The 22,269-nt window shown below is 38.8% G+C and overlaps 1 protein-coding gene across 1 annotated transcript in view; it reads left to right on the forward strand.

Annotated features, from left to right (window-relative positions):
- The window catches only part of HAS2 (hyaluronan synthase 2), a 29,702-nt gene that overhangs the window by 2,392 nt on the left and 5,041 nt on the right, over positions 1–22,269 (forward strand). Inside the window, exons 2-3 of the mRNA XM_036925529.2 lie at positions 9,578–10,204; positions 21,384–21,485. Coding sequence (XP_036781424.1) covers positions 9,578–10,204; positions 21,384–21,485 — 729 coding nt within the window. The remainder of the gene's footprint in view (positions 1–9,577; positions 10,205–21,383; positions 21,486–22,269) is intronic.

Raw genomic sequence — 22,269 nt, forward strand, 5'->3', positions numbered from 1 at the left:
ATAATGTATGTACCTTTGGAGGTGTTAAATAGGATTATGATTTTTTAAAAATTCATTTTAACAAAATATTTAAAGGTTAACATTCAAAAATGCCAGTGAGGAAAGGTTTAAAATTAAAATGTGTCTTTGTATAGAACTGACTAGGACATTTATGCCCATCAAATTATTTGTAGATTGACTTTAAAATTTTAAAGAATAGGGTTGAAAAGAACTTTAAAATTCTAAACTTTCTTTACATTCTGGTGTGCAAGTTAACTCATTATGTTAGTTTTCATTCCCTTTTTCTAGAGGCTATGTAAGATTGCCCATACAACTGAGGTACTTTTTTAAAAAAATACATTATCATAGTCCATCAAAGGTTTTCCTAGTATTATAGCTATTCCTTTACATTTGCAATGAAAGGTTAACTCTTTAAAGTACCTATATTACATTGTATATGCATTTGCAATCTAGGAACAAATAATTAAGAATTCTAGGTAGACATTTCTGGATTATAATACTGTAATTTGAATATCATCACTCTGAACAGAGGAAGTCTTAGATATATTGACAAGTGTATATCATGTGAGTTACTTGTATGGTACTCAGAACTGAAACCTTACTTTACCAAAGTTATGCAGCTTATAAAAATCCTAAGTCTTAAAACCAGTGATTAGCATCAAATTTGAATATCACTCTCCACAAAGCAAAGATGATATATAATCAGCTACCTTCCACGAAAGTGGGAATTGTGCAACAAATACTAGAAAGTGAGTCAGATTGAAGCTGGTCATTTTTGCTAGGTCTTTAGAATAGTCCCACAACTTTTAATTTCATAAATACTTTTTCCACACACTTAAGATTTGTTTTAAGACTTCTTTTCTTAATTTTAGGAATATACCTTTCACTGATTCATTTATTTATTATTGGAATTGTGGGGGAAAGTCCTTATCTATTCGTCCGAGTGGAGGTCCCCTTTGGCAAAGTTATATTATACAGTTACATTTTTAATCTTAGAACAAGTAGTTTGTGAAGATATTAGCTTCCTAACTTTTACATAATGTGTGAGTTGAAGTCATTACAGAATGGAGTACATGCCCCCTGACCCTTTCTGGGTTCCTTTTTTTCCCATGCACTGTCCATGCACTCCCAGGCTGAGCAGCACTGAATGGCTGCAAGTACAGAGCCAGTGGTAGCTGGTATGACAGCTGAATGGGGGGACAGCTCCCTGTAAAAAACCGCTTTCACCACCGCAGCCTGGTTTTAATCCTTTCCTCTCTGACAGCTATCTGCATAGAATAAGTGTCATCCCACTGCATGTACCTTAAACTATTCAAGTATATTTGAATGCCACCTATGGGGAATTCCTATATATACTGCCTTGCCCATAGTCTAGGAAAATGTTACTATGTGAGTCAAAATAAACATTAGGTCACACTCTTAAATATTTCTTTAATCTAAATAAAGTAATTGTGAATAAATACCTCTTAAATGCATATGTTTTTACTGCAGATTATTAAAAAATGAGTAAGATACATGCAGTTCACATCTTAATGGAATTCATCATGCAAAAAAATTCAAAGAAGTCATTAAATAACTATGTGTAAAGTGAAATAGGATGTGGCCCATAAAAAAAGAAAAAGAAAATAGCTGTTAATCACATGTCCAATGTGTACCAGTCATTGAGTTAGATTCTTCACATACATTATATCTAATTTCCCTTGCAAAGAAAATTTTATAAATGCTCTTTTACCTCAGAAAGTTTAAGCAGCTCACTCGAGGTCACAGTGGTAGTAAGGCTGTGTCGATGGAATTTAATTAAAGAATTCTTAAATAGAATATCTTTGAACTGGACTTGATGAAGCTGGATTAGGTAAGTTTTATGGGGGCTCAGTTGAGAAATCACGTCTGATTGCGATTAGGAAAGATTTCATAAAGAAACTTGGCATTTGTGGTACATATAGCTATGTAGGATATTGACTAATAGAGATAGTGACCAAGAGCCGATGGAGGAACCTGGAGAACTAAGATTCCATGCCAAGAAATCCTTTTGTAATTTTCCCTTTTGCCACACTGAACTTCAGGATGAAGTTTAGGATGGTGAAGTTCAGGAACCAATAGAGCAGTTGGGGGAATTGGCATCCTAGGAGTAACTGATCAGTATTGATAGTGCAAATGAAGAGAAATATGAAACTTAAAAGCTCTGGATCCAGACACAGCTGGGGTGACAAAGCCTTTGAAAGGCTTATTTACAAACCTGCAAACTTGGCCCCAGGGTCTCTGCTAGGATACTGTGGAATTGGAGAGACAAAGGCCAACTTCAAAGCAGAGGAGAGGAGGTCAGAAGGGGGTAAAGGGAGGGTCATGTGCTCTAATGTGTCCCAGAGAGTCATGTTGTCTAATGCAAAGATTGTTGGGAGGCTTCATTTGGGTGCTCTATCTCAGATTTCTAGTTGAGGACAGTAGCAGAGGCAATACACCGAGGGATGTGTAACAATGCAAATGAGATCATGATCAATTTCATTGACTTTAACCCAGTGATTGCCAAACTTAGCTGCAATTAGGATCACTAAAGGAACTTTTAAAACTTCTGGTGTTCTGGTAGCATTCCATTCCAGTTAACTCAGAATGTTGTAGGAGCCACATATCAGTAGATTTACAGATTCCCAGGTAATGTGGATGTACTGCAAAAGTTGGGAACTACTACTTTTTAACCCTTTGCTCACCACACTTTCCCAACCCACCATTAGCAGGCAAATAGATACAAGCAGAATGTTCTGTTACAAAGATGCAGGCTACCATACTCCTCACTAGTGTCACCTGCCTTCAGTTAATATTCCTAATTCTCATCATTCTACATATGATTTGAGGCCTAGTCCCCCTTCATCCTATACAACATGAGTTTAGGGTAAAGAAAACCTGTGTTCTAGAATTCTGCTATTCGATGTGATCATCAGCAATGCATTCACTAAACATTCTTTAACTACTGGCCTTTGTGTCTGTGTGTTTAAATACTGGCTTCAAGTTAAAAAGATACCCATCTGGTCTTCAGTGGATTTTAGAATATAATGAGGAAGAGAGACAAGTGTACTTTATAACTTAAGTTACACTTCCTTAACATTAAGACAGTGAAGCTACTAGTATCCCATTTCACCTGGGAGTTATAGCTATTCCTTATCTAGCTAGTTACAGGAAGTCTGCAAAAAGTTGGTGTTCCCATTTAGCAGATGAGGAACTGAGGCTCATGGAGTAGATACCAAAAGGAATTTACTTTCCTACATATGCTTCAGGTGATTATGAAGAAAAGCATACCCACACTGCAACCTACATTTATTCTTACAGACACTGAGCTATCAGTGGTAACAATATTAAAATTACTGAAGTCTTAATCCTACCTCTAAAACTTTGAAGTTAAGATGTATTAATAGTCCAAGGGCTCATGGCCATTTCATAGAACCCTCAAGTAGTTTGTCTAAAGACAGACAGTTAATCTGAGGCAGAGTTTGGAATTGAACCCACTTCTTCCCAGTCCAGATATTTTTCTCACTATGCTACAGTTATTCCTCACTGACTAACAAACAACAGGTTAAAGGGAAGGAGCATCTGGCTGATTAGGTAGTTTTGGCAGGGCATACTGGCAGATAACATCACTAAGCTGTAACTGTTGATCGTTTCATTTTAGGTACTTAAATAAGTTCTTTTGAAAAATCTGTTTTGTGATGTCACTAATTAGCTCCATTTATATAGAAACTGAAGATGGCAAGTATTTTTGTGATTTGTTCAAGGTTACTCAACCACTAAAAGGAAGAGCCAGGTGTCTATCCCTATTCAGTCTGGTTTCAGAGGCCAGTATGTGTGGGTGTGCATGCACTCATACACACACATGCACACACACACACGCACACACACACACACAAGAAATTAGAACCCAAACACAAAGCAGTGTATGGATCAATGGACAGTAAATATTGTAAGCACTAGAATTCAAGTTGATAAAAGATGATCTCAATATCCCTTACGCCATAAACTTGACCCCTGAACTCATAAGATTGCTCAGATTGCAACTCACAACTTCTGGATATGCTCTTGGGGACTATTAGTTTTTTCTAACTTTGTTATCCAAAGTCTTCTAGAGCTGGTCTGATACACCCCACAATTATTACATTAGGTGCTGGGCAAGCAACCACAGAGCTTCTTTTTAAAAAAGAAAAAAATGCTGGATGAGGGGTACCTGTAAGGTCTCAGCACGTATGTACTGCCCCTGCAGCGAAGAAAGGAGAGGGACCTGTGCTCTGTCAGTGTGCATTGACTGCCTGGGTCTGATTGGACTACTTCTTTATTCAGAATGTATGTATTCAGTTTCTACTATGTGCTGGACCTTGGTTTTTGGTACAGGGATACACAGTTGACTGAGACCATCAGGCCCCTGTAGCTATCAAGTGTGAACAGGGCTACTTAGAAAATCAAGTGGCCCAGGGAAGAGAGCGGCAGGGCGGAGGAATTGCTCTAGGAGGGAGTGGTAAACTAAGACCTTGGCCTAATCTCTGCAGCCTTTTCTGTATGCTGATTCAGCAGGTTTGAATTCACTTCAGCTTCCCCCAGGTCCTGAACAGAAGGATCACTCACTCGATGAAGGTTATGGGAACTCGGTTCTCCACAACGCAGTAGGGCAGTGAGGGCAGCTGTTAACTCCTTCTCATCCAGCATTGGCCTTTTTATGTTTAGTTGGTACAAGGGTGAGGGAAAGGCTCTGATACCACCCAAAGACCTGTAGAGTCCCACTTGCACATGAGCTGACAGCAAGCTTAGGTCTGTTCTACAGGCAGAAGTAATGGATACAAGAGTGCCTTTCTTACGTAAAACAGGACTTGGGCTGCTGGAGTTGAAAGCAGCCCTGCTGTTGCATAGATGGAACCACCAGCTTCTTTCATAACAGCCTTATTCCCGTGGCCCTTCTGACCGTGTCCACACAAAGTGTATGTGCCAGAAATCTTCTCTTGAGTTCTGGCTGGTCTTGTATTGCGCCGGACTATGTGTCAATTCCCCATTTTTCATGAGAGCAGGAAAAGAGTTTCAAAGTTTTTTTCTAGTCTACCTTTATGCAGCATATTTATAAGCCAGAAACAAAAATATGCTGCTGTTCAGCAAATATTTACTGAGAATGCTTTAGTCACCTGGTATTATGCCACCCTGTGGATTCTACCCCTAGTTTTGTGACTTAGGGCAAGTTATTTAAATATTCAGTCTTGGTTTCCTCATATACATGTACATATGTATATGTTATTTGTAACATGAGATTACTAATATGTTTCACCTCAAGTTATTAAAATTAAATAGGCTCATACTATTCAACAAAATAAGACTTGCTCTACCATAATAGATGATGAATACATGTTAGCTGATGGAATGATGATGCCAGTGACGATGCTAATAAAGCCATATCCATTCATTCAAAATATTTGCTGAGTACTATCCATAAGTCAGTCAATGGTTTATGTACTTAGGGCACGTTAATAAAAATAGATATAAAAAATGGTACTTTCTTTTTTTATCTGTTGACTTTGTGGAGCGTACATTATGGTAAATCAAGCTATTCTTCAACACTTGGTTTGGCCTTAAATTCTGTGAAGAGTAGTACTTAGTATTAAGTCCAATAACAATTTAAAAATTAATTATTAGGCCAAAGCTGATACTGGGCATAAAACAATTGAGTTTTATATTTTAAATATTTATGGAAAGTAGATTTTCAAATCATCTTTCTATTTAGCAGTAAACTCTGTGACCCAGAATGGAACTAACCATATCTTCCAATTTAACAATAAAGTTTTAGGTCTGACAAAGAGAGTTTACTTTTGAAACAGAGTATTTGAGTTAGGGATTGTCTCAGAAAGTCTCACACATGGTTCCCATAGCTATGAAATCGCCCAGGGAAAATGATAAAAACATCGTGTGTACCACTCCTTGGGATCAATGTATTCCCTCAGAAGGCTCTGCAGTGTGCCTTTTGCCCTTTGGTCTGTACTGACATGGCTGCTTATGTCATATGAGGCAAGTGTGAGATACCTCGCAGAAACATGAAGGTTCAATTCTAGCCATGTTGCTGCAGTTTACTAGCAATTTTCCCAGGCTTCAAAACGACGTTCTGTAGACTCCGATGATGTAAGAGGGTGTTCCCACTTCAGCTGTGGCCAGCAGATGCTATGCAAACTCTGTGTCCACGCGTGCTGATAAAAGCAAGGAAAATAAGAATAATGGAAAAGAATGGCAGGCAGCTCTTTTGCTGGCTATGATGATTTTAAACACAAGCGAAACACACACTTTGAGCTTCTCCCTGGCAGAGCATTTTAGTTCCCTTGAAATTTTTCACTCTTGTGAGAATGACTCATGTCTTGGAAACAAGTTCCAAGTCTGGTGCTCCGAGCACCTTCAGGCATTGGTTAATATACCCTGTGGGAGTTTTCAGCACCCCTTGGCTGTTTCAATTAACAAGGGATCTGTGATCTCTTGCCTTTCACTGAAAATTAAGCATTTCGCTATTCCCTAGCAGCTGAACTTCCCATTTGTGTTGTAATTATCTTTATCAGGCTCACTGTTACATTTGACAGTCTATGTGTGTCAGAAGTGGAACACACATTTGTGTGTGGGGTTTTTTTTTTTTTTAGCTTCCTTGATAGTTGATACTTTAAATCCCATTGCATTTTGTTTTTTTAAAACACTTTCATAAACACTTGTCAACCACTGTGAAGGGTGGTTGACAAGTACCATCATCTCTATTTAACAAAGCAAAATAATGTCCACAGGCTAGAATCCTGGTCTCCAGACTGCTTTGCATTGCCTGGGCTATCTTAGTGAGGGTGTGCTAAACACCAAATGCATAGGGTAAACAAACAATAAAAACTTCATTATTTTTTGCTAACATAACAGTCTATGCAGGTGTTACTGATTGGTGGGTGGCTCCTTTCCTTGTGGCTGTTCCAGGACCAAACTCCTCCTATCTTAGGTTCTGCAATACCATAGGGCCTTGTTGATAGTGCATCCAGGCTTTGGAAGGAAAAGAAAGATTGCAGGAGGAAGCCCACCCTCTCTTTTAAAAGTCTCTGCTGCAAGTGGCCCATCTCAGATTTCCAAAGGCTGGAACACCATGGTCACATCAAGCAGTCTGTGCTCAGGAGAGGAAACACAATTTGTGAGCAACCACACAGTTTCCCAAGAAAGTACAATGCATATCCACTCAAGACCACCTCAGTGGGTGACTACAGGGACTAAAATGTGGATAGTACTTCTTTGAGCTGAGCAACATGATGGCCATACAACTAGTAACAACCAAGATAGTACTAGGTGCTATGTGGACATTACTTTTAAGTCTGCATGTGGAACAGGAAAATACAAATAGCATATCCAGCAAAGGGTTTTGCAAAGATAGTTGCTTAATCTAAGTTTCCATTTAAAATAAATACTTAGCTTTCAAAAACTAGTTGAATTACAGAAAAAGATTACATATTAATTATATGTATGCGAATATGACAAGAACCCAAAAGTTGGTGTTAATGATTAAAGATGGGGACACTGCATTTATACCAGTTATGTCCCTCACTATAGTTTATTCTTGGAAGAGGAGGAAAATAAGCTTTACAGGAAAAAAAACACTTAATATTGTGATTTATAAAAAGAAATATGTTTGATCCTCATCCTGTTTCTGGCACATGGTTCCTAAAACCCTTGGAATTTCCTAGGGTTTGAGAGCGATAGAGTTATCTTTTGTTAACATTAAGAAGTGACTTTTGGAAAGCACCTAAGGGTGAGAACTTGTTCCCTGTGGAGTAAACTGCATGACTGAAGGATTGGAACTTTCAGTCCCACCCCCAGAACTCTGGCAAGGAGAGTGGGGCTGGAGTTTAAGTCTTCAGTGGCCAAGATTTAGTCAGTCATGCCTATGTACTGAAGATTTCATGAGCAACCAAAAGGATGGGTTCTGAGAACTTCTTGGCTGCTGAACATGTGGAGATTTGGGGAGACTGTCACACTTGGAGAGAGCATGGAAGGTCCATGCCCTTTTCCTCTTCCTTGGCCTCTGCATCTCTTCAGTCTGGCTGTTTCTGAGTTAAATGCTTTTATAATAAACCTGTTATCCAGTAAGGAAACAGGTTTCCTCAGTTCTGTGAGCCATTCTAGTAGCAAATTTATCAAACTTGAGGAGTCTTGGGAAAAATTTGTGATTTCTGATATATAGCCAGATGGTCAGAAGGACAGGTCAAAAGCTGGGCTTGGAACTGATGTCTGAAATTGGGGGTGGGAGGGGGAGGCAGTCTTGTAGGACTGAACCTTTGATCTGTGGACTCTGATGCTATTGTGTATGTAGATGGTGTCAGAACTGAGCTAAGTTGTGGGACACCCAACTGGTGTCCAGAGAATTATTTGTTGAATATATGGGAAACCCCCTCCCACACACATGTTTGGATTGGGTCTAGGAACCCAAAAAGAAAAGCAAAATTGAAAAGGTCTAAGAGGCACCACTTCTAGCTCGGCATTGGAGATGCTCTGGGAAATACAGAAAAATGGTCCTTTTAAACCCTAGTTGTTCAAATTGTTATCTAGGAGATACATAAACTTTAGGGAGGAGTACAAAACTGGCTGTTATTAAGAATGGAAATGTTTCAGATCTAATGTGTTACAGCTTTTAAGAGGATGGGAAACAGCTATTGAAATTAAGCCTGATGCTATTTCCTGATGACTTATTCTATGAACATTTATTGTGTGCCTACTATGTTGCAGTAAGATTCTGGATCCCCATGATCTGACCATCTGGTGTCACTGATCGTGGATGGAGGAGATGGCCATCTGAACAGAGGAATGCAATTCAGAGTTACAGAGGCTTTGATTGATGTGTGTGCGGGATACTTAGGCATAATTTTTAATGTCAACAGAGACTTTGGAAATAATTGAGGCTTAACTCCTCATTTAACAGATTAAAAGAACTGAGGCCCGCAGAGGTAAAGTGACTCTCTTAGGATCACAGAGCTAACTGATGGAAGAGCTAGTGCTAGAATCCAGCTATCCTGATCTCCAACCCTAGCTGGCTGCATGGGAAGAGTGTGAGCTAGGCAATTTGCACTGGAGATGAGATGAAATGACACATGATAAATTCAGCAAACTCTGCGGATTTTTTTGCTGGGCAGTATTGGAGGTGAGGGGAAACAGCCTCTAGGAAGAAAGACTGACTGCCTTGCTCACCAGGAAGTTTAGGTCTTACACCTAGCTGAGCCCACCATACATAAAGTGTATCCTTAGTCAAATGACTTAACACACTAAAAATAATGCTTCCTTGTATTTGTTTAACATGTTACTGATTTTTGATAGTACCTTGCCCCGTCATCTCAGTTGATTCTGGAAACAGCCCTCTGAGGTGTACCAGAGAGGTTCTTTATCCCTGTTTTATAGGTGAGCAAACTGAGGTACAGAAGATCACACAGCTAGTTTAGTGAGAGACTGAGTAGAATTCTGAATGCTTCCAGTTCAATACTCTCCCCCAGGGCACTATGTACCTCACGAGTATGGGACAAGAGTGGTTAACCAAGGGTATCATTTGATTATATTACAGATGCATTGTGAGAGGTTTCTGTGTATCCTGAGAATAATTGGAACCACACTCTTTGGAGTCTCTCTCCTCCTTGGAATCACGGCTGCTTATATTGTTGGCTACCAGTTTATCCAAACAGACAATTACTATTTCTCTTTTGGACTGTATGGTGCCTTTTTAGCATCACACCTCATCATCCAAAGCCTGTTTGCCTTTTTGGAGCACCGAAAAATGAAAAAATCCCTAGAAACCCCCATTAAATTGAATAAGACTGTTGCTCTTTGCATCGCTGCGTATCAAGAGGATCCAGACTACTTACGAAAATGTTTGCAATCTGTGAAAAGGCTAACCTACCCTGGGATTAAAGTGGTTATGGTCATAGATGGGAACTCGGAAGACGACCTTTACATGATGGACATCTTCAGTGAAGTCATGGGAGGGGACAGGTCAGCCACTTACATCTGGAAGAACAACTTCCACGAGAAGGGTCCCGGGGAGACGGATGAGTCACATAAAGAAAGCTCGCAACATGTTACCCAGCTGGTCTTGTCCAACAGAAGTATTTGCATCATGCAAAAATGGGGTGGAAAAAGAGAAGTCATGTACACGGCCTTCAGAGCACTGGGACGAAGTGTGGATTATGTACAGGTAGGTTTCCAAATTACTGCCAGAGCAAACATACATTTAAATAAAGCAGCTTTTGTGTCTCTCCAGTCATATGCTATAGCCCATCCTTGTCCCTGCTGAACACAGTACTCCTTTCAGTTCATTTGAAAACAGCATGACCGTTGAAAGCACATTTTGAAAGAGAAAAAAAAAAAACTTGTAAAACTGTTAAGACTATCTATGAAAATGCTTAACTTGGGCAGTGCTACTGGTCGGGAATCAAGATTATTTTGAACAAGAGACCCCCTCCCTTCCCTCCCCCCCTTCCCTTCTCCCCCGCTCCCTTCCCTTCTCTGCCCCCTTGGTCCTGCCAAGGCAAATCCCACATCATTTTCCACACTCTTAAAATCCCCAGCCTTGTAAGAAAATAGTGTCTGCTGAGCAGAAGGGTCTTGAGAAAATCTTCAGGTCCAAAGGAAGGCTATGTTTTCCACAAAGACCAGGCAAAATGGGCATGGTGGGAAAAATGTAAAGGGTAAGAATTCAAAACTGAGACACAGAGAAAGAAAAGGAAAATGAAAAAGGGAGAAAAAAGAAAAAAAGAAAACACTTCCCAGAGCAAAACCAAAGTAATGTTTACTTCACTCCCCAAACAGCATTACCTCACTCACTGCAACTTGACCTTTGAAAGCATTTGTGATGGTGTTTGCTTCCTTGAAAATTAGACAAGCTGAGTCTCTCATTAATTCCCTGACTGCTCACTTGAGAGTTTCTGATCTTCTAGTTCTCATTGAAACTTTCTTTAGAATGTCAGTAGGGTTCCTGCAACTTTTTTAGTTGTAATTTTTGCAGATACTTTAGATTTTGGCCAGGATGATATCAAGAAGGGAGAAATGTCTCCTCTCTTAAAAATGAAATCTTAGTTTTCAGAAGACCCATCATATTCCTTAGGGGACTCTATTGCTGCAAAGTCATGCCTGGGGGGTCTTTCTGTGTAATGAGATGGGAAAGGGTGCTGCTCACTGGCTTCAGAGTCCATTGACTGAGGTTCTAATCCAGGTGTTACTAACTGGATGTCCTTGAGTGGGACCACCTCACCGAGCCTCAGTTTTCTAGATAGAATAAATTAATCCCAAAAGGGGTTTGAAATAATTACTTCAAAACTGTATCCAAGGTACAAAGTTTAAAAGGTAGCAAAAGTTGTTACTGATGGCATTGTCAGTTAATTTGTTGTTAATATTACTACTTATATGATCACCTAATCCGTGACATTAATAGTACATGTCAATGGCCACCAGAGAGTGAGTTTGAGTTAATATCTGAAGAGTTTTGAGGCATTTCTTTAGTTGGTACCAATTTGCATATTAATCTCCTAATGATTTGATAGAGTTTCACCCTTGAGTTTCTCCTAATTTCTAGAACTTTAACAATTAAGACAGTTTCAGTTAATCCAGGACATTTTTACATATTTATATAGCAACATCAGTCCCAGATGAAAGGATGAAATGACCCTTTTAAAGAAAGGGATGACTGGGGAACTTAGAGGATTTGAAAAATGAAGCTCTGAGCCCCAAATGAGAAAACATCTGTTTTGATATTTTGCCTTTCTAGCTAAAACAATTGCTGTGTTTGTCGTTTCTAATCAAGATGTCATTGTGTGGGTTTTCTTCTTTTTAAACCTGCTCCTCCCAAACCCCCTTCTCCCATCATTCTTGTTTTGAATTTTGTTTGTATCCCTGACAACTTGACATTGTGCCTATCCAAGAAAAAATAATACAAAATATGAAATGTTAAGAGTTAGGCTTCCTGCTAAAGCCCTAATCAGGCTTAAAAATGTTCCTTCCCTCAGGCTGAAGTGCTCAGATAGACTGGCCCAAGCAGTAGCCATTAACTGGGCCCTGAATCTTCCTGAGAGTCTCCATCCATTTCAAATGCTTAAACAAGGGTAAAAACCTTTGGCATTCTGAAACCAGGTAATTCATCCTGCCATCCCTCATTAAATCCTCTGATACTCTGTGTACCCTCTGAAAAAATGGAAATGTCCTAAGGTTCAAACTAATATACTCCCATCTTCCATTCTGACCCAAGGTCAGAGTTGAAGGGCAGAAGGCACAGAAAAACAAAGGAGAGGAGGGTGTCAAGGAATTTGGCTGCTGTTACAAGCAATTGAAGAGGGAGTGCAGGTTGGTTAGGGAAGGAAGGAAGGAAAGTTCAGGTGCTAATACACAGGAGAAAACGGGCTGGAGGAGGAAACTGACCATCTGCTCAAACTTGCTAACCTGGCTGGAGATGCTCTTTAACTGCAGAGAGATGGCCAAAATGACTGGTTTCCAGTTGCAGCTGGGTCTTTGGCACTGGTCAGCACTCTTCACTTGATCTTGAATAGATGTCTTCTTGCTCTCATGACCTGCTATTTCATGCCTCTACCATGTTCAGTGACTACCAAACTCATCCCTGCTTGACTGCTAACAGATGACCTGACCTCCTATGAAAGAGAAAATCAGAACTACTGGGGCTGAGTGCTGTCAAAGTTTTCCTCTCTCCTGCTTCCGGTTTCAAGGGTGCTCGGCCTCACTCTCTATCTGAAGGTTAGAGTCTCTGGTTAGGTTACACCCCTGGGTGCTCTGCCTAGCTCCCCCGGTCACCTCCAGAATGAGGCTTTATCAAGTCCCGCCTCTCCCTCTCTCTCAGCTTCCCTGTCTAGTCTTATTTACTGACTATGGTCTCAGCCGTAAAGCCAATGGAATAATGAAAGCTGGCACAGGTATGGAGAGCAGAAATCCAGTGTGCTAACATTCTTCTTTGATGCTCATGGTTGCTTGCAGAGATAGAGAAGATAGGAAAACAGAAGAAAAATAATAAAGTGAGAAAAGAAGATGATGGGGATGTGAAATAGAATGAGGAAAACTTTCACCTAGAATCAAAAGTATTTTCTGGAGAAAACTCTTTTTTCAGAGGACAGATTCAGACCTGAATAGGGCTTAAAGTAGGGCAAAAGTTTTTCATAACTCTTAAAAATAGCATTTATATTAGCTTTTTTATATACCAAAGTAACACATGTTTATGGTAGTATGTTTTTAAAAATACAGAACAGCACAATGAGCAAAATTAAAATTGTTTGCAGCAAATATGTGACCCGTAGATGATCAAATTTAGTGTTTTTCAGCATATACCTTTGTATTTTCCTCTTACTTTTAAAATAATTTGGGGATTATTAGTTTTACTTTTTTTTTTTAACTTAACAATACTAGAAGACTCTTTTAAGTATTCTTTGCCATCTAGATTATATAATTGCTTTATTCATATCTCCTATCACCCAAAGTGGATGTTAACAACCTAACTGACCACCAGTCAATATGACAAAGGAAAAAACAGTATTCCCTGATGTGTGCATTAAGGACTTCCCAGGTAGGAAATACACAATGAGTATGAACATTTTCTAAAATGATGATTATAGGAGGCAATTTTATGGATTAAATCTGGCAGCATCCTAGGTACCTAACATTCTTTTGAACAGGAGGAAAGTAAGACTCAATCATTCACAGTTGTAGAGTTGACCCTCATTATTCATGAATTCTGTATTTATAAATCATCTTCCTCAATTGAAATGTGTTTGTAACCCCCAAATCGATACCTGCAGACTTCTATGATGATTTACAGACTTGCAGGATGGCAAAAATAAATTTGATATTTAGGTTCCCATCTGGGGTCAAGTAAGACTGCTCTGCCTTTTTCTTACAACTTTTATACTGGAAACAAGTAACTTCTCCATAGTCCATTTAGTGTGATGTTTTTCATATTTTTGTGCTATAATGTGTATTTAAGAAGAAACACACAAATAAAACAAGGTTAGGTATTGATCAGTACAAAAATATGACCAGAGGCCCAGAGGAACCTAACACTGTATTTCTGCGAGAAGCCAGTTTTTTGGTATTTGCTAATTTGGTGTTCACAGAAATTTTGTAGAACATAACTACCATGAATAAGGAGAAGCTACTGTATCCAACATTTGGTTGGTTCCTGTTCTGTATAGAAACCTAAGCAAATGAAATATTCTATGAGTTGATGTTGAGAATGTTATGTGTCTTTAAAAGAACATTTCTGAATGTTTTTTTCTTTATTAATTGAAGTATAGCTGATAGATAATATTAGCTTCAGATGTACAACATAGTGACTTGACAGTTACATATATTAAATGCTCACCATGATGAGCATAGTTACTATCTGTTAGCATACAAAGATATTACAGTAGTACTGAGTGTATTTCTGTGATTATATGTCTCTTTGTATTCTTCATTTTAGAGGATAAGATTAAGAGCACATGGAACAGGAATGGGAAAATCAGAATTCTACTGTTGACTGGTGATGGGTCCCAGTTGGTAGAACGGATGATCTCTGAGGTCACTCTCAGCTCAGGACTCTAACTCAGTACAGTTCTAATTTCTCTGGCATTTTGATTTATTTCTAGCAACATACCCAGGCTTTTATGTAAGAGTGTGATCAAAGCAAAGAAGGGTGGAAGGGTGGATATCAGAATTCCTTTTCATCAGTTACCATCATGCTGCTCACTTTCATTGTTGATCTGCCCTGTCTCTCAAAGTTGGGTTCTTGCATGTAAACACTGATGTAAGTGCCACCATTATGGGATTTCCTGATTCCCTTCTATTTAGAAAGAGGATTCCAACCATTTGGGATAAGGGTATATCTCCACTTAAGCCTTAGAGGTGACAACATTTGGTTTCCCACTTTTCCAGTTGGTTTGTCACGTTGCTTTGCACCTTCTATAACTTTGAACACATATTTAAACTTTCCTAAAAAGGAAAAGAGAATAATCAAATGATGCCTTTTAACCTTAATGCTTTGAAAAGATTCTAGACTGATCAAAATCAAGAATTTCATAACAATTTAGGTAGTGCCATTCTACCAAAGGAGACACACAGCTTCCTAATTCCTTTAAAAGAGCAACAGAAAAGGGCCAGATTACTTAGATGTGTCTGGTGTAAGAGAGACCCTTGGCTGGGTGTGAGACCCAAGCCAGGAAACAACTTACGGTAAAAGAGGGTCATCCTCCCTGCCCCCAACCCAAAAGAAAGATCATTTTTCTTTTTCTTATAACATTTTTTCCCCCTTTTCCTGGAATGATTTTACTGATTAACTTAAGTGGGTCGTGGGTCTTTTTAGATCTGAAATCCTTAGATTTTACAATTTTCCTATTTGCCACTCCGAACACTTGCCATTTTGTATTTGCCACTGAGGCTGGTAAGTTTGGCTGTATGCCTACTTGTAAATTCTATTTATCAGAATCCAAATAAGTAGAAAATCAAGATTAAAAAAAAAATGAAATATCACGCAAGATTGGCAAAACCTTAGAAGTCATTTGTAATGACTGTACATGATGAGTATTTGACTAACGTTTATTGGTTATCTGATAAATTTTAAATTGTGTGCAATATTCTGTTTTTGTGAAGATTATCTCCTGCCCTAATTCTGTTGTTTCCTTCCTCTCCAGCATGTAGGTGGTCCCCTCATAAGTTACCAGTCCTTCGTACCCTTTCACCCGACAATTCAGCTTTCGGAGTCTACATTAAAAAGATAAAATTCTCTCAGATATTTCAGTACTTCCGAAACCAAAGATCATGTTCCTGTTTGAAGTAGCATCTCATTCAGCAGATTCAGTGTCACTGAAGAAATACCAGGTCTCGATGCAAGAAACACTTTAGAAAGTTTCAACAGGTCCAGGGTCTGCCCTTTGCTTGCTACATGATGAACTTTCACACATTGCACTCCAAGGGTACATTCCAGGCTATACAAGAATCACAATTAGCTGCTCTCTAATATTTATATTTCTTTTCCCTAGTAGACAGCCCACTCTGAGGACTCTTACATTGCCTTTCCAGAACTCAGCTTGTTTAAATTTACCGGTATTGGACTAGGCATTGGTTTCCTCTTCTCCCAGTGAATCATAGCTTATTTATAGTAACAAGAAAGACTCCTGACATTGGACTAGATACTTAGGTTTTGCCTCTGCTTTTAGTTTATTATGTTTTAGTGTGTGTGTGTACATATATATATATATATATATATATATATTTGTCTTCCTTTCATTGAGCATTTACTGTGAGCCAGCCATGAGTAATTGCTTTACCTGTACTATCTAACATACTGTCATAACAAACTTAGGTGGATGTGATTATCCGTATTTTCCACCTGAAGGATGTTTCAGGCTTAGAAAGGAGAGGTAAGGAGTGTAAGGTCAGAAACTAGACCTGGTGGATTGGGACTTAGATCTGTTTGATTCCAACATATGTGTGGTGCTCTCTTTTCTTTTCAGTAGTGTGTTCACTCTGATATTGTACTGTTAGGGGTTCAGGGAGACTGGCACCATCTTGTTTGCTACTAAATAATTATTTGTGATTTTGTGTTCTGGTCTATTTCTGTTACAGAAATGTTTCAGGGGGCAGTGGGAGTGACGGGAGCTTTCCATTTACTTTGTGATTAAGTGGTAGCAGGGAAGCAGGGTAGCAGGGGCAAGACCATGAGTGAATTGCACACATTGTAGAAAAAAAATAGTCTCACTGGGTTAAAATTAAGAGGAAAAGTCAAGGTTAAGACAGAGTTGAGCCTCATAAGCAGGCAAAGGATCAAGGCAGTAGCAACAGAAAGGGTCTTAATTTTTTTCAACCTGTTTCTGCATTGAAAACAGCCAGAGTAATTAAGATTTCCTCAATCTGTGGAGCCCCTAATGGCTTTTGAAGTGGTATGGGGCAAGTAGGGGTGAGGGTGGGAGCGGATCCCCCAGTCAGTCTGAAAGGAAACACATTAGAGTAAAACATGGAGTTTTGGCATTTTAGACTTGGTTGGGTCTTAGAATTTGAAAGACATTTGGCAGAATAAGTAACACTATTTGTAGAGGAGATATTTATTTAAATTATGGTGAGGTAAATTAAGATCAGTGACATAACTTGTAGTGGATTTACAGTCTTAAAGAACTTAGGTAATAAGCTACAGACCAATAGTTTATAACTATTATAGATAACTCCAGACATATTTGAATTTGGTTATTGTTGTAAGGTTCTCAATATGTAATCAGTTCCCATGTTCTTTTAAAAAGTCTCTACTGAGCCACCTATTTGTGGTAATGATTGTCAGGATCTTTGAGATACGGGTTTGCTTAGGGAATATAAAAATTTGGATTATTCCCTTATGCTAATGGCATACTTCTCTCCAGTCCTTTGTAATTTACAAAGTACTTATATGCAGTGTCTCACTCTGGTACCGTGATGATGGTAAATGGCTTGTTCAAGATCCTAAGAAATAGTTAAGATACAGTACTCAAGACTTTTAACTAAGGCTTTTTGATTCTGAGCATTTGTTCTTATAATAGGCAGATCTTGGCTAAAGAAAAAAACTATTAATGTTTTATACTTTTTATGCAGTTACTCTTATTTATAACAAAGAGATGGAGGCAACCTTTAAAAACAACCTACTAGAGTTAAAATTGGGGCTTAGAATATATTTGATTTCAACTCTTGTTCTTTTTTTTAAGTTTTATGAAAAAGAACCCTCCCCCTGTAACCAATTATTTTAGTTCCAGGGTTGGCAAACTTTGCTTGTAAAAGGCCTGACAGTAAATACTAGGCTTTGTAGGCCATATGGTCTCTGTTGCAACTATTCAACTTTGGTACTTTAGTGTGAAAGCAACCATAGATAACATGGAAAATGAATGAGCATGCATGGGTTCCAAAAAGACTGTATTTATGGACACTGACATTTGAATTTCATATTTCCAAGTGTCTCAAAATACTCTTGATTTTTTTCAACTATTTAAAAAGCTGAAAACCATTTTTAGCTCATAGGCCATATCAAAACAGGTAACAGGCCCGACTTGGCCTGTAGCCCTTAGTTTGCCAACCCCTGTTTTAGATAGGAAAGGGGAGGGCCTTACCTCTTGGCTAGAATAGGAAGAGCCATATGGTCTTAGGCACTTTATTTGATGATTCTGTGTGTAAGACTGAGGCGGCTGGTTCCTCCCAATAGTGTGTCTTTATATCTTGACATTTTCCACCCTAGTCAAAATTTGGGGACTTGGCTTCATTTCCACTTCTAGTGAGAAATCTTATCACTAGTGATTGTGGTTTAAATAAATTACAGTGATAGAGTCAGTGTGGAAAGATGTTTTGATTTGTTCTCTTAATTATTTCCTGTGTGCAGATCATGTCCTGTCATTTTTTCTGTGTAAGGTTAAGCTCCGCGTGAACTGTCCCCCACAGCTTCTAGCCCAGGGCTAAACAGCCAACGTTTATGAAATTACGTACTTGAGCTCTCCTCACCAAATATTAATTGGTGAGGAGACAGCTAGAAATCCTATTCCTACTGTCCGGATTTTAAGAGGGGCTAATGTTACATTCTCCACACACCAATAAGTAAATGCTATTAGGTTCATGAACACGCATGCTTTGACAGACGTAGACAGTGGCTTTTTGGTTGGCATTCTGTCACCAAATACAACATCCAGAAATTGCACTTCCTTAAAGCTTTGAATCAAACGGGTAACAAACTCCTACCCAAGAGATTTCTGAGAGCTTTCCCTCTGACAGCTAGCCTCACTATGGGAACACACTTAGAGAATTTCTGGGGCTTAACTGTTGGAAACGGAGAGGGACAAGACCAGTTTAAATATTCAGAACGTCAGAAGTTTGGTTCAGGTTTAGTCATTTCAAAGAGGCAGTTCCCTTGGCTTGCTTTATGCTCACAAGCAGGCGGAGTTACTTGCACATTAATTCTAGATTGCCCCCTTCCTGTTGTCTTTAGGCTTATTTTAGCTTTCTGGTTTTACCTCTCCCAGCTTGAATCAATAGAGGTGGGTGTGGCCATGAGCTCAGGATACGGTTCTAAAGGCGGCTTAACTCCTGCTCACCTTTCTCCACCCTTCTTACAGGCCTGCCCGGTTTGTAGCCATATACAAACCAACAATAAACAAGCATGGGAGAGGCAAAACATTGCTTTTGAAGGAATTCATTTAGGCTTCTGGGGCTTGGAATGCTTGGGTACAAATTCAGATATTAGTAAAATCCTGTTTCCTACAGTGAAAAACTAACGTGGAGCTGCTGCCTAAATTTTTTTCTCTGAAGTGAGGCTGTGCTGGACCAAAATAAGATGCCATAAAATAACACAAAACAAAAACAATAAATGGGTGCCTATTTTGAAAATAGATGCTTGTATGTAAGTAAATTAAAACAAAAATTCAGACATTAGTACTAAAGTTGCTGTAATATTAATTTTATCACACTGTAGTAAGTAAATAAATCCAAAGAGGTGATCACTTTGTAAGTGGATACCCCATGTACTCTGTAAGTTCCAGTAATGCATTTAAATAGCTGTTTTTGCTAACAATCTTTATTAAAATTAAAATATATTAATACCTTTGTCAGAAAAAGATAGTAGTAAAATTAACATTTCAAAATGTTGAGATCCCTCAGCTAATTACGTGAAGGATTCAAGCTCTATGTACACATGTATAAAAAGTCCCCTTCAACTCTGGGAGTTTATGATTCTACAAAATATCTTCTTAGTTTTGTTTTGCTTTTTCGTTCAAATCTAGCATATCAAATCCCTATTTTTATAGTTTGGAGAACTGTTAAAATAATTACTTTTGATGTAAATAAATAAATATGACTAAATAGGCTAAATCCTGATCAAATCCATACAGTCTAGCCAGACTCAATGACAAAATAATGGGGATTGCAGATAACAGCCAGTCTGTGCCAATCATCTCACTTATTGTTTGGATGGGGATGTGAAACTGGTTGCTTACATATCAATGCTGATCTGCTTACACCTATCCTGGCCTTACTACATCCCCCGGAAAAGAACACTATGTCTTACCAGTACTAATCAGGGCTAGAGAGGTGGCAGCGTTTTTCCTCCTGATAGTCTTTGATCATGTGGAAGAGGCTCTATCCACAGGTATAACCCACCTGTGGAGTAAGTAGTAGCCTTTTCCCACATGCCTTACTCCTTCCTCTCTAAGAGAAGAGAATCAGATGGGTGAGCACTGAAGGAGTAAGGGGTAGGCCCCACTCCCTCTTCCCCTTTCTGGGAGCAGGCTACCACCTAGGAGCAGGTATCGTTCGTGCCTTTAGAAAGGTCATGCACAGTATCTGCAGGTGGAGGCTGGCCCCACTTAGATGCTCTAATACTGGGGAACATAGTAATGAAGAGCATGAAGTGCACTTACTCCACAGATAAAAGCCCTATCCTTCCTCTATATCAGCTTTCTGAGTTTACAGGTGATATTTTGGTTTCTTATCTCCCGTATTTTTTTTGTTTCATTTTCCAGTTGGCTCAGAAGTCAGACTGGAAAGAAAAGTACCATTTATAACCCTGTCTCCTTGGGCCTCTAATTTAAACGTCAGGGGCTCAATGGCTAGAATAATCTCAATAATTTTCTTCAAGTTGTAGTGGGTTTGGTTTCAGAATTGCTTTTTTGATTCATAGAAAGATTGTTTTTACGAACAACAATTTACATTTCTAGCATGGGTTAAGATAATTTACATCTACTTTTATAGACACAAGGTAAGATGAATATTTAATACTCCAGAATAAAAAGGTGGTCTAAAGGTCATGCTACTCCCCTTCCTGATGCACTGCCATCTGTGAAGCCCAACTCATACGATATCTACAACCAGCTGCAGGAGAATTGCTTTCCTTTTATTCAATATATTAAACTAGGGGGGAAAGTCACTTAGCCATGTCTCCCTTCAATATTGTTACAGGATTTTCCAGTCACCATTCAGATTACAAGGACAAGTTGCCCAAAAGTCTTATTTAAGGCAACTGGAAAAATAAAAAATAAAACAGACATGTAGGGTGACCAACCCAAGATGTTTTCGAGGTCCTGGAAAACTAGAATGTTCACTGGAACATAAGACTTTTCATTGATAAAATTGGGAAACCGGGACAAGGTGGTCACCCCACAAGACATATGTAGCACATGACTTCATCTGTTCTATCCAGCAATGTCATTAACTTGAATATTGAGCGTGCTGAAAAACAAGCTCTTTGTATTGGTCATGCTATATCAAACTGTTTTTCCTGTGATATCTGCCTATTGAGGACTTGTGGTCTAAGGCTGAAGACACACTGTATGCCCAATTTTGACTGTATAGAGTACACTCATAGTTCCACCTTCTCTCTAACTCTTTTTCTGCTTTTTTGTCAGGTTTGTGATTCAGACACCATGCTTGACCCTGCCTCATCTGTGGAGATGGTAAAGGTTTTAGAAGAAGACCCCATGGTTGGTGGTGTTGGGGGAGATGTCCAGGTGCATATGGCTTCACTTTTTTTGCATGAGTCACTTTTAGTAGCACTCTTACCCCTTGATCCATTGGACACATAAGTACCACACACCAAACTCTCTGCCAGGTGTCGTTTCTGGTGCTGGAGACACAATAGGATGTACCTTGGAACCACTTTACTGCTCTTCTCTTGTCTGAATTGAAGTGTTAGGATTTCTTTGCTTAATCCTGGGGTGTAACCCATTTCTGTGGTGGCCGATAAGTTATATGTAATACATGTCAGTGTGTAATGAGTTCTGTCTTATCTTCTTCAGCCATAATTTAATGTTCTGGTAACTTCTGATGTTGGAGTTCATTTAGTTGCAAGGGTTAAAAAATAAAGTATGGCAGAGGATGGTTTCTGTACCTTAAAATGTATGTTTTTGAAAGTGACCAATACATGGTTGATCAAAGATCCAAATGAGAAAACAAAGAAAGTGAGAAAGGCAAAGGAATTATTAATAAGTGGGTTTTGCATTTATTACTTATTTCCCATTATTTGCTATAAATGGAGAAACAATTAGTGAAGAAAAAAATATTAATGAAGGCAACTTGAAATTTGTAGGATGGGGGAAATTTATGTGAATGTAAAATGCAGTGTATGTGAACATGAAAATGAATCCTTTGCAAATGAGAGATTAGGTTTCAGGAAAGAGTGAGAAACATGGAAATTTGGCTTTAAAATTTAGGTATTCTGTTGATGTATAGCCCATTTCATATGTGAAAAGGTGACTGAAGACAAAGAAAATGTACTAGAACAGACAAAGAAAT

Source organism: Manis pentadactyla, chromosome 3 (assembly GCF_030020395.1).
Source record: "Manis pentadactyla isolate mManPen7 chromosome 3, mManPen7.hap1, whole genome shotgun sequence".
In the NCBI taxonomy this organism is placed as follows: domain Eukaryota; kingdom Metazoa; phylum Chordata; class Mammalia; order Pholidota; family Manidae; genus Manis; species Manis pentadactyla.